The sequence below is a fragment of the Caenorhabditis briggsae genome (genome assembly GCF_000004555.2).
Source record: "Caenorhabditis briggsae complete genome, chrII, whole genome shotgun sequence".
NCBI lineage: Eukaryota > Metazoa > Nematoda > Chromadorea > Rhabditida > Rhabditidae > Caenorhabditis > Caenorhabditis briggsae.
In genome coordinates, this window is record NC_013486.2 from 54,950 (window position 1) to 71,747 (window position 16,798).

General features: G+C 38.2%; 4 protein-coding genes across 4 annotated transcripts in view; 3 read left to right on the forward strand and 1 right to left on the reverse strand.

Moving 5' to 3' along the window:
• Positions 1–604: 604 nt before the first annotated feature.
• On the forward strand, positions 605–7,237 carry CBG01046 (the record flags this gene model as incomplete). Its single annotated transcript, XM_002629756.1, has 3 exons — positions 605–910; positions 961–1,112; positions 7,189–7,237. 3 exons carry the CDS (start codon positions 605–607, stop codon positions 7,235–7,237), a joined length of 507 nt encoding a protein of 168 aa, XP_002629802.1.
• Positions 1,254–3,301, reverse strand: CBG01047 (the record flags this gene model as incomplete). Its single annotated transcript, XM_002629757.1, has 6 exons — positions 1,254–1,574; positions 1,630–1,851; positions 1,896–2,008; positions 2,110–2,347; positions 2,410–2,603; positions 3,235–3,301. The coding sequence occupies 6 exons, from the start codon at positions 3,299–3,301 to the stop codon at positions 1,254–1,256; spliced, it is 1,155 nt and encodes a 384-aa protein (XP_002629803.1).
• A 3,975-nt stretch (positions 7,238–11,212) lies between the features above and the next one.
• Positions 11,213–15,026, forward strand: Cbr-mab-3.2 (the record flags this gene model as incomplete). Its single annotated transcript, XM_002629755.1, has 5 exons — positions 11,213–11,358; positions 12,301–12,379; positions 13,776–13,922; positions 14,178–14,370; positions 14,683–15,026. 5 exons carry the CDS (start codon positions 11,213–11,215, stop codon positions 15,024–15,026), a joined length of 909 nt encoding a protein of 302 aa, XP_002629801.1.
• Positions 15,027–16,631: 1,605 nt separating this feature from the next.
• Cbr-mab-3.1 overlaps positions 16,632–16,798 on the forward strand; it is a gene marked incomplete at both ends in the record, with an annotated part of 4,466 nt that continues 4,299 nt past the window's right edge. The window contains one exon of the mRNA XM_045241639.1: positions 16,632–16,702. Within this exon, the coding sequence (XP_045091677.1) occupies positions 16,632–16,702 (71 nt within the window). The remainder of the gene's footprint in view (positions 16,703–16,798) is intronic.

Sequence of the window (16,798 nt, forward strand, 5' to 3'; positions counted from 1 at the left end):
CCTATTTCAACCGCGCGCGAACGCGAAGCGTCCGTAACGGACCCGTTCGCATTTTACCTGTGCTGAGCCTTTTTGTTGTTCTTGTCCGCCGGCTGAAAACAAATTGAAATGTATTTTTTAAATCTTTTCTTTTTCATTCTTGATTAGAGCCTCCGCTGGCTTTTCCATTTATGATGGCCCATTTCCACCGGCGCATGTTTCCATGACAGTCGCACCTCCGCCGCCTCCTGTGGTAGTGATACCAAATCCACTTTGAACATCCTTCTGACGAGCGATCTTCTTATTCTTCTTACCACACAGGAGAGTGAGAGCTGAATCGAAACATTTTAGTCGAGAACTTTACTCACAATCAACTTGAACTTACCGAATGCTGTGGCTGAAATTAACCAAAGGAACATGATTCCAGCAATACCAACGATATCACTGGTATCAGTCAGGCATGTAGTGCTAGCTAAAACTTTCTATCCGAGCAAAATGATGACAATTGGGTAAACTAGATTAGGGTACGTGTTCTTTTCAGTCACCATGTTTGTAAGCTGTCTGCATTACGGTCACGGAGAAGATCAATTTTTGAAAAAAGGTTATTGTTAAAAATATGTCGAGAATGAAAACACCAGAAGAGGTTCAGACTGAAATGATGTCTCAATTGTTTCGATCAAAATCTGGAGAATATAAAAAGTTGAATGAATCTGTGGAATACCATGACAACGCTAAGAAAAATAAACATGAAGACGTTTCTGCGAGTTTCCCTTGTACTTTCCCAGACTATTTGTTACTTTTTCAGCCATCAACTCTGACTAATCAAGATCCATCGGAGCTTCTCGCATCACTTGAAAAAGCACTTTCCGAGAAATCTGATAACTTGGAATTTGAGCAATCTCTTCATTCCTTGATTACTTTAGTGATTGGAGTACGTCTTTTTTTGATAGTTTATGTGCCCTAATGTTTTCATATTTATAGATGTTCACTTCCTCCCCACACTGGCTGGTACGTGACAAAGCACTCAAATGTCTTCGCTTGATGAATCAAAAACTGGGAAACCAATCAATTGATAAACATGCTAAAGCTTTGATTTCCTGTAGAAAGCAGAGAAAGGTTTTGAAAAACTTATTGTGAATGAGAATAAAGTTTTTAAACAATTTTTTTCTTTTTCATTTAAAAATTAAAGTAAAAATACAGAGTGAAAGACAGAAAAAAGGGGAAAAGCTGACGTTACCCGATGAGACGGATTGAGGTGGGGAAAGAATAGAAAGTTACAGCAAAAGCAAGAGTACAGTGAAGAGATTTAAAAAACTCAAGAATCGGTTTGCTTTGTTGAAATATCTAGATTTCTCATGAGAATAGAAAAGTTCCTTGTTCGGTCTATAAGTTGACAAAATATGATTTTTAGCATGTTCCTCTTCCACAATAATCTCTCCAGAAGTTACTAAGATACTGTATTCAGGCAGTTCCAATCGCGGAGTGTTGAATTTGAAAATTTTCGGGAATATGATGAACGGGTATTCAGAGATGTTTGGAGAGCGAGTTTTACGAGAAAGTGTGCCTGTTGATCCTTCTGGGGAGCAATTATTGACCTGAATGTAGATGAATGTTTTTGTTTCTTTACCAACAAATAAAAAAAAAACTTACCGGACATTCTCCCGTAGGACTCTTCATAGTGATTCTAATATTACATTTGAAGTAAACTATGTGATTGTCCACAAATTTGAAAGCATGCGAGCTTGCAGCTGCTCTCATTGATCCTTCCTTGTACTTAATCGGGGAGAGGAGCTCTCCATCCGTAGTACATCCATTCTCATCAACTACTTGCACATTATCAGCACCACCATCCTCAGCTGTGCAGCTATACACCTAAAATATGAAATTGTGTTTTTGAGATTTTTTTGAAATCTTACTTGGATGCAATAGATATCACTTGGAGTATCACCAGAACATGTCCAAATATGAATGACAGAATCGCCAACATTTGCAACTTGCGCGGATTCGGACAGAGAAGAAGTGACGACTCCTGGAAAATTGTTATAGGAAATTAATTTACTTGAATTGAGGTTGGAAGGTTTCTAAATCCAATTTTTGAACACTTTATTTAATAGCTTTAAAACCACTCACCTCCTGCCACAGCTTTCCCACCAGTGACTTCCACACGGTAATCACATGTAGGTAATTTAGGAGCATCACTTAAACTCCTCGGTTGTGGTGCGTTCACAGCCAACATCGTCTCCACTTTACTATTTTCTTCTCGGTAGAAGCAATCAATTTGATATGCCACGTCACGATGAGTGATTATGGATCCATGATACGAAACAACGAGCACAGAAGACATAGTCATTCCACGGGGAGCCGCAATCTAGAAATTTTAAAGTATAGTGTTCCATGATTCTTTCCATCAATCTTTAAACTTTCACAAACCTGTCTTTTTCTCCTGCTCGGACAGTCATCAAAACCAAATTCAAAACTGATGTTTTGACTTGGCTGTGTTGAGAAATCGGCTTTACAAGATTTTTTATCAGCAGATCCTTTCAAAAACAATGCACCTTTGAACGGGCTGTCGGCTTCAAGTAGAACCGTGATTCCTGTAGGGGCACATCTGATTCTTGGTTCTCCTGAAAAGTTTGAGTTTAATAAACATCTTCAAAAATCTTTTTTTTTCTGGTTCTATGTATGATGAAAGTGGTTTCCTCACTATCATGCTAGAACGAACATGAGATTATAACGAATTATGAAAAATCTCAGGTTTATGAATTTTCAAACTTTTACCAATAATATCCCCAACTGAGGGGTGCACAAATATCCAACTGAAAAATAGAAGGAGAATTATCATCTCAATAGAGAATGATGGAAATCCGGATTGGAATAAAATCTACGAAAAGAATATATAGTGAAAAGAAATAATAATATAAATAATAATAATAACAGTACTAATCAGTGATTCTTGGACAGTCCCTCTCCACTCCTCCGTTTTCGGTCATATAAGGTCATCCGCTGAGAAATAGTGTGTGTTCTACAGATGGTTGCGAGACAATCAGAAAGGGGGATTTGATGAGCCGGAAGGTCATTTCTGATTGATATCTGGACCAAGAAAATGAGGTAAAAGAGGAAGAGAGCGATATGCGCAAATCTGATGTCCGTTCAGTAATCAGGATGGATCCACTCGCTTGTTTAGAGAAAAAGGGGGATAAGAGCATGGGGAAAGGGTACATGAAACAAAACCTAGAGTTATAACTTACAAGTTACCTAGTTTTTCTTTCGGAATGTCTTCGAGAACTTTTTCAAAACGTTTGCGGAAAATTCCTCGAGACATTTCTCGAAAAATCCTTTTACAAATATCAAGAAATTCTTCGAGAAATCAAAAAATGTCGGGAAATTTAACAAAGATTTTCTCGAAAAATGGGGAGTCAAACTTTTTCCAGTTGGGTTTTCTAGGCCTAGGCCACCATCTTGAAATGACCTGGAAATGGCGTGTCATGCCTCTGGTCTATTTTTTAGGTGATTTTAAAGGGGTGGCCTAACCTTTGCAAGTTAAATTTTCTAGGCCAACACAAATGACTTAGAAAACACACCAGGCTAATATTAATTCTAGGTCATTTCGAGGCGGTCTAGAAAATCCAACTTGCAAAAATTAGGTCATCATTTCCAAATCACCAAAAACAAGGAATAAATGTCAGCAGCCACACTTCTAAATTCCGTATAGCGCATTTTTCGAGAAATTTCGAAAAACTCATTTTTGATTTCGAGTATTCACTAGTTTGGAGATGTTTACAAATATGTCAATGAATTGCCCGGATAATATTTTGGATGGACGTTCTTATAATGAAATATTAGTAACGGTGAACAATGCTCAATTTTAAATTATAAAACATGAAAAAACAGTTATCAGACCATTACCATTTTCAATTTAAAAACCTGTAATAGAAGGTCACCCCACACTGTCCAGTTTTGGCTCAATTATCCCAATTCCTATACAAGATATTGAAATTGTTTTAACTGACAAAACACTTCTGATATTATGAGAAACAATTCATCAGTTAACAAATTTTTGATATCTTTTACAAGAACCGAACGAAATTGGCTCAAAGTTAAAAGCTAGGGAGTCCTTCTATTACAGATTTTACGGTGTCTGTCTTGATATTTCTGACTATGAGATATTTCGTTCGGAATAAGGAGACTTAAGAGAAGTTTGAATGTATTACACGCTTGCTCGATTTGTCAGGGATTTTATCTTCCACAGTCACTTGTTGCTCAACTTTTTGATGACATATCTCCGATCTCCAGCTTTATTCATCTTCTAGTTTGACCACATACAAGCTTTCCACACACAAAAATCTACAGTTCTATTTCTCCATATCATCTGTTTTCTCTCCAGTTCTCGCAAAAAAGTCATAACGCTCATCACCACTACTAATATCTTCGAATCTCGGCGGCATCGGCGAATCCCGAAAAGAGAAAACGAACTGCAAAAAAAGTGTCCTAGTTCAGGTTGTGTGTTGCATTTCACCCATTATCTTCAGAGAGGAAAATACCGCGCAGGAATTCATATTTACGGCAAAACTAAAGAATACCCGTTCTGTTTGGATTTGTGTGAAAGCCATGAAGAAAACAAGAAGGGAAAGTGATATGAAACGAAAACAGGAACCCGGAAAGAGGTACGGTACTTTTACCATAGTTGCCAAATCACGGGCCGGCCAGACTTCTGTGCAGACGCTGATTTTTTTGAATTTCTTTCGAAATTTTTGAAATTTTTTCAAAAATTTGAGCAAAAACTACCTATTTTTGATTACGTGCCACTCTGTTAATTTTGTTCAAAAATGTTAAATGTTTTCTTATTTAATTTAAAAAAATGACCCAATTTTTCATTGAAAATTTTTCCACTGTGAGAGGCGGGCCGAGAAAATTCCTCTTCCAGCCCGGCCCGGCCCGTTGCAACTATGACTTTTACTGCCTTGCATTCTAAAGAAGTGTCATTTTTCGTTTTTGGAAACATGAAAACCTCGGTTTAGAATTTTCTTGTCCATAGTATTTCTTCTGTACTGGAATACTGAGCGGAGTTCCTATCTCTGGAAACACTCAATTTTTTATTTGAATTCTTTTCTGATCGTATAGTCGTATGAATTTGCGTCTGATAAGAAATACATATACATATAGTGTTGATTCTAAACGTCTCCAAAGTCAGAAGGCAGAGAATGTTACTGCTCCAAATGCATTCTGAGAATAGAAAACGTACGATATACGACTGGAAACATTGTTGATGTACTCTGCTACGTAGCGACTCGTACGACTTCAATCAACACGCAGATGTGAAATTTCGGCGTACTTTAGTCCTTTGGTTTTCAAAACTGAAATCACTGTAGAACACCATAAGTGGTCCCCATCCATTTATGTCCATCTCTTTTCACATTCATTTATTTCCGATCCCCTTTCAATGTTTTTTTTTTCATTTTCTCCTCTCCAATACAACACAAACACACACATGTTCTTCTTTCTCCACCCATTGCTCTTTTCCAGAGTGTGGTCCCAGTTTCTGTGTCTCTTCATTTTACACACTCTCTAATCGCAGAAAACACTTTTTGAAACAACGAATGCAACTGGTTATTCCTTCTGAAGTGAGAAAAGAGAAGAAGAGGAGAAGCGCACTTTTTATAGGCGGAGAAGAGGGGTTCCAAATATACGCGGAGGTTTTTTTATTTGAAACGAAAGAAATGTTAGAGGAAGAAAAGAGAGATCAGAGAAATGTCGACTGAGGAAGGATGTCACTTTACAAAGTGCACACACGCAACAAAACTTTTTTCTGTTCTCTTCTGGATGAAGCGGGTGAAGAAAATTGGCAACTCGGCGGCTGCTTCAGAAAAATGAAAAAAGTTATAAAACGATCCCGAAGTAATGGGGTATCTGGGGTCCAATCACTTAAAACTGCGAGGAGAAGGAACTCTTTGCTACGATGAAAAAAAGTAGAAGGAAAATTGAGACGGCTTTACGCTAGGCGGTTTGACTGGTCGTGGAACGTTTGAATCCATGTTTGTATGGAAAAATTACAGAAAAATAATGTTTCATAAAACAAGGAAACTATACAAAAATTCCCTTAAAAATGCAACAATACTCTTACTGACCCCTGACATATTTTCATAACAAAATTTTTCAATTTCAGATTCTACTCTTATCAACGGAAAACGCACACAGTTTGTAATTATATTATTGTTGTCTGAAAAAATGATGGTTAGAGAGTAGTTTATGTGAGCTGTATACGGTATGTATCTAGAAGCGGCGACACGAAATAACACGCATGTGATGGAGACGCAGACATATTGCTTGAATATTTGCCTGCGTCTCAATCTTCATTTTTTTCGGAAAACGATAATACCATGCGTTCTGTAGTGGGATAAGGAACGAAGTTGCACGACAAGAATTTTTTCATAGAAGTTTGTGGATTTTACGATTAATCGTATCGGAATGAATGGAAATATAGCGATTGGAGCTAGCTCTTCAGGTTCAATTTTCGACCATAATCATTTGAACAAAATTTTCATTGTAAGAACTGTATGCTGCTGCGCTGAAACTTCTTTGGAATAAAGAGTACTGTATTTTAATGTGAAATCTAAAAAAAACAATGGAACTTTTGTTTCTGATGGTTTCAGATTGAGGCGAAAAACGGGACTTCAGGTCTCAAAAGAATAACATTTTTCTCAACCAACAGATATCCCTCAATATTGCTCCAATTTTCAACATTCGAACTTTGTGCTATTCCCAATCTTTTGACACTTGGCTCCTGGATCCTGCTATCTCTTCATGACACCCGACGGACTATGTTGCCTATCATCAATTTTTTTTTCAAGTTGTGTAGATTAAATTACTTTTCCACACTTTTTTCTCCCTTTCCCAGACCTTCTGCCTCCTTTTCTAGTGTGACTTTTTTGAATGCTTTCGGAGCAAGAGAGTGTATGGAACAGCAAAAAAAAGTTGAGTAAATGGGATTGGCCATAAGACACCGAGACAGAGATGCACACGATGAAAAAGGGCCTCAAGTGAAAAGATGGGGACATGAAAAGTTATTATCTACATTGCTGGAACCAGTAACAAAGATCATACATTTTTTGGTTATGTTAAGTATGAGGGTTAATTTCTATCTACTTCTCAAGATTTCAAACTCCTTAATTTTAAAGACACCTCCCGTTCTCATATCTATAAGTTTTTCAGGACTCCCGTAAAACCACCTTGCTTTACACTTTGTCCAGATGAAATTTGACACGACTTTTTTTTCAAACTTGTTATGCCTTTCTAGTAGATTTTAAAACCTCCAAACTTTAAAGACTGATGATTTCAACCCATTCACTAGATTAGTCACATTATTGAAATATCCAGAGAATTGTTATCAGCCCCACTGTGAGGACCCATTTCTTTTAACATTTTTTTTGGCAGTTCAAGAAATCACCCCTCTCAAAATTCCACCCATTTCCGTTCCTAAAACCAACGAGAGTAAACAGTGTTCCTCTTCTTTTCCCTACCTCACATAAAACGCTCTCGAATATATATGTTGCGAAAAACGTCTGGTGAGAACTTCTGCGTCTCTCATCCTGCTATTATCAATCTCCAGTTTACTGGCATATTTAATTTGGCGCCGATCGCGCGCGCCTCGAAAGCGCACTTCTCTCCCAACAAAAGAGACGCGAGGAACACACACATCGTGAAGCACGGAGGCCTGTGGAGACAGTGTAATCTGTGGAGATTCAGATACAAAAATGAGGATAAAAAACTGACAAAAAAAAACGAAACTTGCACTTTTGCGCTTCGCTGCCTAGAATGGTGTCACGGAGATGGAGGAATTGAGAAGAGGGTGGACAATAGAATAGGCATAAAATGAAAGTGTTATTAGAAAAAAGAAAATACGAAATTGAACCTGAAGACAGGTGGAGAGACTGAAGTAGCACGAGCAGTCTTCAACGATGTGAAATCTGAAAATTCGAGATCGACCTGAATGTAGGAAACAACTTACTATGTGTGTTCTAATATTGGAATATCTGATCATCTAACTTTCCAGTATGATTAGATCACCCTATGCCTACCGATACCCATGGTTCTTATTAAGTTATAGTCACTGTTAAGAAAGGTTATCGTTTGCATTCCTACTAATTAACCACACTCTTTTCTAATTGTGAAATTCAATTATCTTCAGCTCCCTAACCTTTCTTCACTCTGTCATTTCTCTTTCCATTGTTCGCTCAGTCTTTTTTTTTCAACTCCGCCTCCGTTTTTTCGAACCTCTTCTTCGTCTTCTTCCCTATCTCATTGTTGCGAAAAGCTATTCATTTTGTGTGGCGCAGCCAACAGCCAACCAAGCACTTTTTTGCAACACTCTGAATATCCGACCAGGGAATGCGCAGAAATAGCACATTAAATCAAGAAACCCAGAAAATACAAGGGACAAAAAAAGAACACAACAGCCGTTTTTTTTTTGGGCCGCCCCAATTTTCTAATGGGTGGCCTCTGAGGAAGAAGAAGAGGGGGGAAGAGGAGGTCGGGAGAAGATAAAAGAGGGCTTTTTTGAATTCGGCGTGGCCACACCAGATTCGATTTATGACCGATTTTTTAAAGATTCATTAGAAGAATTCTCGGGAGAGAAATTAAAATTTAGATCAAACAGAAATTCAGCAGAGATCTGGTGTAAAACCCGATTTCAACTTATAATTTGAATACCAGCGAACTCTTAGTCGTAAAAGAGTTCTAGATTCAATAATTCAACTACCGCAAAAAATGCGCCATACAGTTGAAACAATAAGTATAATAACTTAATTTAACGTTATTAAAACGTTATTCCTTTCTGAACCTCCTCTTTTGCACGCACCGTACTGCTTGATTTTTTGGAAGATTCCCACCCCTGTTCAGACTTGAGCCAATGACCAAAATGTAAAACGATAGCCAATGATGAAACCGTGAGCACTTCTTACGATCGCAAGACACAAATAGGCTCCACTTACGCAACAAAACCATCATCGTCTGCCACGATTTCTTTTCCAATTTCCTACTCTCAAACCCACCACCATCGCCGCTAAAACCGAAAGAGGGAGCGAGAGAGAGACCTCCACTATTTAAAAGATGTGCGGTCTGATCGGTGTCTAGGTTTCTCAAAAATCCATTATATATCCCACTTGGAAGATAAACACTGCGGAATGTTCGTTCGATACTCCAGCTTTTTTTTTCCTTTTTTTTCATTCTCCATCGCCGGTGCGCAGAATATTTCGCGACAGTCTAGACTTCGGGTGAAAGTGTGATCACTCGATAGTACAGAGAATGTCCAAAGTGTGTGCATAAGCTCTATCGCAACATTTTCAGGATCGCCAACAACTCTACACATATTCTCAAATAGGCGAGTCAGAAACATCAGTGCTGTGTGCTCGGAGGTACCTACACGGCTAGTAGATTCGAAACCAAGTTTTCTCTCTCTACACTTTTTATGTCACATTTTAAAACTTTTTCTCGAAATAAATGTGCACAAACTATCAATTTATAAAACTTTGTGAATCAGAATATGGTGAATTACAAAAATCGGAAAGAGTGGGAAAGGGAATCACTGCAATTAATTAGCGAAAAGAGGGGGAGATCGTGGAATAATAAACTTTTAAAGTTTTGCTATTTCGGACACCCTGCTTTCTGGACCACCAGGGTTTTTTGGCCTCCGGTGTTTCTAAGACCACCTGGATTAAACAGACCTCCACTATATTTGGACCACCACTATTATTGTTACCTACCAGTTAACTTTTTTCCAAACGTCCTCAGGACATGTGAGAAATGTTTCTAGGGATATCCAAGGCGCTCAAGAAATGGATAGATGCATCAAGTGGAATTATTCATGTTCGGACACATTTTTTCGCCTTTGAGAAAACTAGGCTTTTGCTCAGCCGAGTAGACGAACTTCTGAAGGCTGTAGATGGGAAGAATGAGAGCAAATCCAGCTACAGAAATATTAGAATCATAAGAGAGCATGTAAACCTAAAACTTCGATAGACGTATGACTGACTTTTAAACTGACGATCAGCTAACTAAAGTAGAATTTAAAATGTCTGGTCGAAAAAAAAATTATGAACAAAATAGAATTCTCAATCTTGAAGTCAGTAATACACACAAACTCACATTTTTCAGGTGGAATGAGAATGCATTTCAAAAAATAGTGCAGCAAACTAAGAGCGTGCCCAGAAAATTTTTAGAGTAAAAAAAAGTCGCGAGAGCGAAAACTGATAGCAGGCACTGCAGCTGCTATTATTTCTGTGTGCCTCTTATTGATTCCATGCTCTTCCGTTTTCTTCTTGTGAGGTCTCGCGCTCCCCAACCCCAGGACTCGCGGGTGGCATCAGTCGCCCTTGCGACTAATCGGGGGCGGAGCTTCATCGCCGCGACGCCCGTGCCGGGGGGACCCGCCCCGTTCTTTGACGGCGACGCTTGGCGAGGGGATCGACCCCCCTATTACTCCCACCGAAGAGAACGACCCCGGTTTCTCTATTCTTTTTGGATATTCGAATGCAACTGGAATAGTTTTCAAGAAGAGCTCGATTACGAGTTCATTTATCTATCTGGAGTTAATTGTACCTTTTGGGTATGTTCTTAATTATGATAAAATGTCTGTCCAAAAAATTTCGAACTTCTTAGATTTTATTCTAGCCTGAGTCATGCGTTTGGTTTCAATTATTAGTTTCCAGTAGCCATAGATTTTCAGTAAATTCTTGAAAAACGTTCTACTTTATAAATCACTAGCTGTCTTGTCTTGAGAATATATAAATTAATTGCATCTTGCTGGTTTATCTTTTAAGATTCAGCTTTGAAAGTTCAAGTGAAATAACTTTTTTGGCCGATGAGGCAGTACGATTTCTAGACCCAAATTTTTTCGATATACATTTTTATTTAAACCAATCTATTAATACCGTACCAATCAAAGTTTTCCTGTAACTCTCTGTTAGCTGATATTGTTCTGCATTGCCCTGAAAAACCAAATTACAGTAATCTTGAAATCTAAAATTTGACCTATTCAACTAATTCGGTTATCAAAATTAGCGTTCACATAACATTTTGGAAGCTTCCTGAGATATTTTTTCGAGTTTTATGTTTTAGTTTTAGTTCATGTTTCAGTTTTAGTTCTGTTTCTGTTTTAGTTCATGCTAGCTCAGTTTTGAAAATTTCAAAAAAAAACCCCTAATTGTAAAATAAACGAAGCGTTTCTAGAGGAGCTCTGATGCTCACCGAGGATTCCGTACCGGAGATATGCGACGCGAGATCAGCAGTTGCAGGACTTGCCGAGCAGGAGAAGAATTATTACTGTCAACGATGTCTAAATCATGGAGAGCTGAAACCAAGGAAAGGACACAAGCCGGATTGTAGGTAAGTTGCTCCTCTATGTAGTATGCTCCCGATCTCATTGGTCTTGATTTGCCAACACAAACATGCAGTTTGTTGTTAACCTTGAAAATATTTTTCGAAAATGTTGCGATTGACAAATTATCATTGTAATCATTAAGACTTGGCCATCAATGTCTATTCTTTATCACTTCAACGTTTTTGTAGGCAGTTGTTTATCCTCCTGTAACCTTGGATTTCTAATTTTGTGACGCATTCTTCTCAAACATGAAAGATAATTCAGGCCTAAATGAAGTTTCAGAACAGAAAATTCAAGGTACAGTAATCCTCTCTTCTTAAATCTTCAAAAGGTCATTCTAGATATAAAACCATTCTAACCCATTCTTCTCTCTCTCTCTTTCTCTCGGGTTTTCTACCATATAATAATTTGACCTCCTCCATCCATATAATAACAATTTGGAAATAAGAATACCTCTTTTATTCTCCCTTCTACCGGGTGGTCGTTTTCTTGCTTTTTTCTAAAATCGACAAGGTCAACTGTGTTTTTTTTGGCTTCGAACGCTTTAATCGATGGAGAACATGAGACAGATTTTACGGTGTCTTTGTATAGGGTTTTATATTCGAATTTTAAATTCTGGGAGAAAGGTCGGGTACTGTAACATAGAAGAACAATTGAAGAAGAACGTAAATGATAAACTTTACAATAAAAGAGAACTAAGCTCTCTCAGTTTTCCTGTTTTATGTTTATTCTTCAAATATACAAAATATTCTTCAATAATACAAAACTATCATATCTTCTCCATTAAAAATGCCATGTCATAAAACCTCCCACCTCTTCTTTCCATGAATACAAAACTTCTCATACAACAAATTTAGTTCTTTTGGGGAATGTGTGGGCGGAACCATATATACTGTACAATTGGTACCGAATGGTACTGAACAGTAAACAAGTTCATTTTTTGGCAGGTACCTCCAATGTCCATGTCCAGAATGCAAGATGGTTGAACAGCGGAGACAGTTAAACAATCTTCTGAGTAAGAAAAAGGTTAGTATGTTTTTTTTGGATTTGTAGAAATCTACACTATTCTTTAATCATTTCCTGATCTCTTTCTCTTTTCACGCTTATTAAAAACCATTTCATCACTGAGCTTATCACCCGATTACGTGACGTTTTTCACAACGTCTTTTGCGAAAACTGTTTCCATACGATTCGCGCGGGAGGACAAGTTCAGATGCACTTCTGATGATCGGTCCCAATGCCCGTCTATACAGTAGTCACCCCAGTTCATACATTTTTGCGTTCTTCATTTATCAGTCTGTCAAATCGCAACTTCATCTCCTTCTTCCGTCTACTCTCTTCGTCATGATTTGACCTTCTCAGTTAGACAACGTTTCTCACTAATAAGCAGAAAAAAAAAAGAAATACGGGTGGTCGGAGTATTTTTCTGTGATTGAGTAAAAAATGTGGAGAAGAAGATGAAGGTGATGATGTTATCTCTCATCGAATTGAAACAGAGGTCATCAGTAGGGGTGAGAAAGAAGAGACAGTGTTGCAAAAATGATAAAATGTTCTAATCCCAATTTCTCGAAAGATTTAGTTTTGTGAAGGGACACCGAGGGAAGATATGGTTATCAGAGGTAAATGGTAACTTGATTACCGTAAACACTCTAATAGCAGGCCAATCAAGCTGTCAACTTTGAGATCATATATCTCGGTTCCTGTGGAAGATATCGAAAAATGGTACACTGACAAAAAATTTTCAATTTTATGATAAACATATTGTCAGTTGCCAACTTTCCTATATCTCTTGAAAAAACCGAGATATATGGGCTCAAAGTTTAAAAATTTGAATGCATGTACCCTGTTGCAACCCTGTGTGTGGGAGTTAGGTGGTTTTATGAGAAAGTTTACGGTATCTCGAATCCGTTGCAATCAATTTTTGAGGGGTAGTCATTAGGAACTAAGTACAGTATCGGTTAATAAGATATACAAAAACTTGATTTTCAGTTAATTTCAGCCATTTTCAGAAGTCTGGAGCTCGGTTGTCTAGTGTCCGATCACTTTGAAAATTTCGGAGATTAAAAAATATGCCTAGATTGAAAACTTTGCATTCACAGAATTTTTGGAAATTCCTTACATTTTCGATTCCTTGAAGACACTCCTTTTTGGGCCGATTTTGTGCTGAAACGGGAAAAAAGCAGGTGTTCTTCAGAAATATGCAAAAAAAAAGAGTTTAAAAAAATTCTGTAATGGCAGAGTTTTCAAGGGGGTGTAGGTTTGTTTCATAACCTTCAAGATTTTCAAAGTGGTCGGGCATTCGATAGGTGAGCTCCGGACTCTAGAAAATGGCCAGAAATCAACTGAAAATCACGTTTTTAAAATATGTCTTATAGGCCGGTGCTGTTAATAATATGTAATAAAATGAAACTGGTATTTTTAGGTCCAATGCACTCCCAACACTCAAACTCTAAATGGCAAACGTGTCCGAGATCCCCATTGTGCTAGATGCTCCGCTCACGGAGTTCTCGTCCCACTTCGCGGACACAAACGGACCATGTGTCAGTTTGTCACATGTACTTGCACACTGGTAAGTTTATTCCATTTTCTCTTAATTTATTATTTTAATGTTTATAATTATCCTGTCAGATATCTAAATCTCGGTTGCCCTTGAAACGTTGTATTTCCCTTCCCTATTTACTGTTTTTATGCTTTTTCAATGTCCTCGCCTTCGTACGAAAATTATATGCAATAGAGAGTACTGTATTTGAGAAATAGGAGGTTGGAAGAACCAATCGATGCGCTAAAATTACTAGAATTAGAAGTTATGATATTGGAATTTCAGTGTGCCCTCGTGGAAAACCGGCGCATGTTGATGGCTGCACAGATCAAGTTAAGAAGATCCCAACAGAAATCTCGAGATGGAAAAGAGCCTAAAACAAAGAAAGGAAGAAAACCCAGAGGAACAACACCAATTAATATGGAAAATATGAATAGAATAATGATGGTAGTAACAACGGAGGACCAGAAAAGAACAGGTCTGTTCATTTTGGCATTTTCGGAGTCAACTTTCAGGGAGGTCTATTTAAAACATATATGTGTGGTACACTAATATGGGAGGTCTGAAAACCTGGGAGGTAAATTAACATGGGAGGTCTAAGAAACTAGGAGGCGTGAAACATGGGTGGTCGGAAAACCAGGGAGGTCGATAAGCTGGGTGGCTCAAAAAATCGAATTTTCAAATATATGTTTTTTAAAGGTTTTTAACATCTCAATTCCTATGGGAAATGTGAGAAACTAGCCAATCTGGCGAATTCGTAAAATATTGAAATCAATTATTAATATTTCAGGAACATCTACTAGTCCATCTCCATCATTCACCATTGACACCATGTCTCCATCTCTATCGATTTCTCCACCTCCGTCACCTCCAACTTTATCTTCTCCCGTCTTCACCCCAAACCCTCCAATTCTGGCTGCTCCAATTCCAGTATATCCCCAAATGACACCAAACATCCATCAGCTTCTACAGAACCAATTGTTGCTCACCTACATCCAAACACTACTACCGACAGTTCCTTTGGAACCTGTGCAGTCCCAAGTCACGCCCCTTTTGACTCCTCCTAATTTCGTAATTACCGAACAACTGGGAGCATTATGCAATATGTATATGAAAGATTCTCTCAAAATATGATTGTAATCCAATTCTAGACATCAAATTGTATTTTCTTTTCTATCTTGTTTCTTTCATGTTTTTATTTCTTCTCTCTTCACTCAATCTTTTTTATTTTCGGTTTCCAAAACTAGGGTGTCCATTTGGGGGGCGATTCACCCGCCCGCACCCACCCGGGGGGCTCACCCCCCGCGCCCCCCCCCCGTTGACCCCCCGCGAATATTTACGTGAGGAAAATATTATCTTTTTTGTAGTTTTTTGATTTGAGAAACTCAGTTTTTCTTGGAACATACGTGATTATCTTTTAAAATTTTATTAAAATTCACACGCATTTAAATGCGGGGGGCCGCGGGTGGGAGCCCCCCCCCCCCCGGGTGGGTAGCGGGTAGCCCGCTTCTTCACCCGCCCAAATGGAAACCCTATCCAAAACTCATCAGTTCTTTTTTTTGCTTCACCAAGTGAGCCCGGTCTTCAAGACCATCCATTTTCCAATTGTTTCCCCAAAAACAGTCTGCTTCTCTTACCCGACACTACAAATATCTCTCTTTTTCACCTAATCATGTCATTAAAATTCTTCGAAAAATTCCCTTTAATTGAGCTGAGCTCCGCCCCCTTCGCCCCAGGATTTTTATATTTTCTCGTCTGTTCCTGTTTTTAAATTCTCTTTTTAAGGATCTAATCCTGTCTTTTTTCGTCATCATCGTTCCCCCTCCCAAAAAATTAGAACCGGTCACTTCTCAATTACAGACACCCCCTTTTAGCACCCGGTGCTTTCTCCTTCTCCTAATAATTTTTTTCTGAAAAAAACTTGTTGAAAACAAGAAATACCAATGCATCGAGTCTAATAATTGTTAATCAAATTTCGACTGATTTCTTTTGATAAAATTTATATTGTACTCATTTTGATTATCTTTCAGATTCTGAATAAAAAAATACTTTTGAAAATGAATCTTACGAAATCGTGTGCGATTTTTGTCAATAAGAAAGATTCAAAGGAGTTTTCAGTGTTTTTTACTGGCAGTTCCGTCCTTTTGAACTGCCATCGTTTGTCGTGTGTCATCCGGCATAATCGAAAAAAAGAATAACGACCTACAGCGGTGTATACCACAACGACTGACTGACCGATGAGAAGGCAGATGGGGAAAATTTGAAGGGGTTCCAACCCACAATGCAATGATGGGTTATAGGAGTATAAAACAACGAAGAGATAATTCAATAAGATTTCATTCCAATTCGAATCGACTATTATACAACAACTACTTAGAGACAGTATATTCTTTCCGTTCCATGTTTTTTCGAAATTCAAAGTTCTTGGCGCCACTTTTCTATCTAGACACTTCCGTTTTGTTGCCATTTTACGAGTTACACTTCCTGCGTCACCGAAAACTTACTCCCAATCATTATGTCAAAAATGGAAACAGAAAAGTGCACCTGACTATAAAAACTTTCCACTTGAATCGCAACATTTCCCAAAAATGTCAAATATACGATTTTTCGCCAATCCACATCGGCTGATAAGCGGAACGCTGTTAACTTTTTCTCGATCACTGAAGAGAATTCAGAAATAGAGAGGAGCGAGAAGAACAGAGATGGTGTCGACTGGTACCAGATTGACAGGTGTGAAGCATGAGCACAGGAGACACTTCGAAGAAGGACGATGATGAAATCACAAGGTGTCTAGACTCAATGGAGAAAGTGTAGGGGGCTGACATAGGCTTGTCTGTTTGGAATATGTTTAGTTGTAGAAAAAGTAAATGTTCATATTTTCAATATCTCCTCAAACTTCGTTTTCC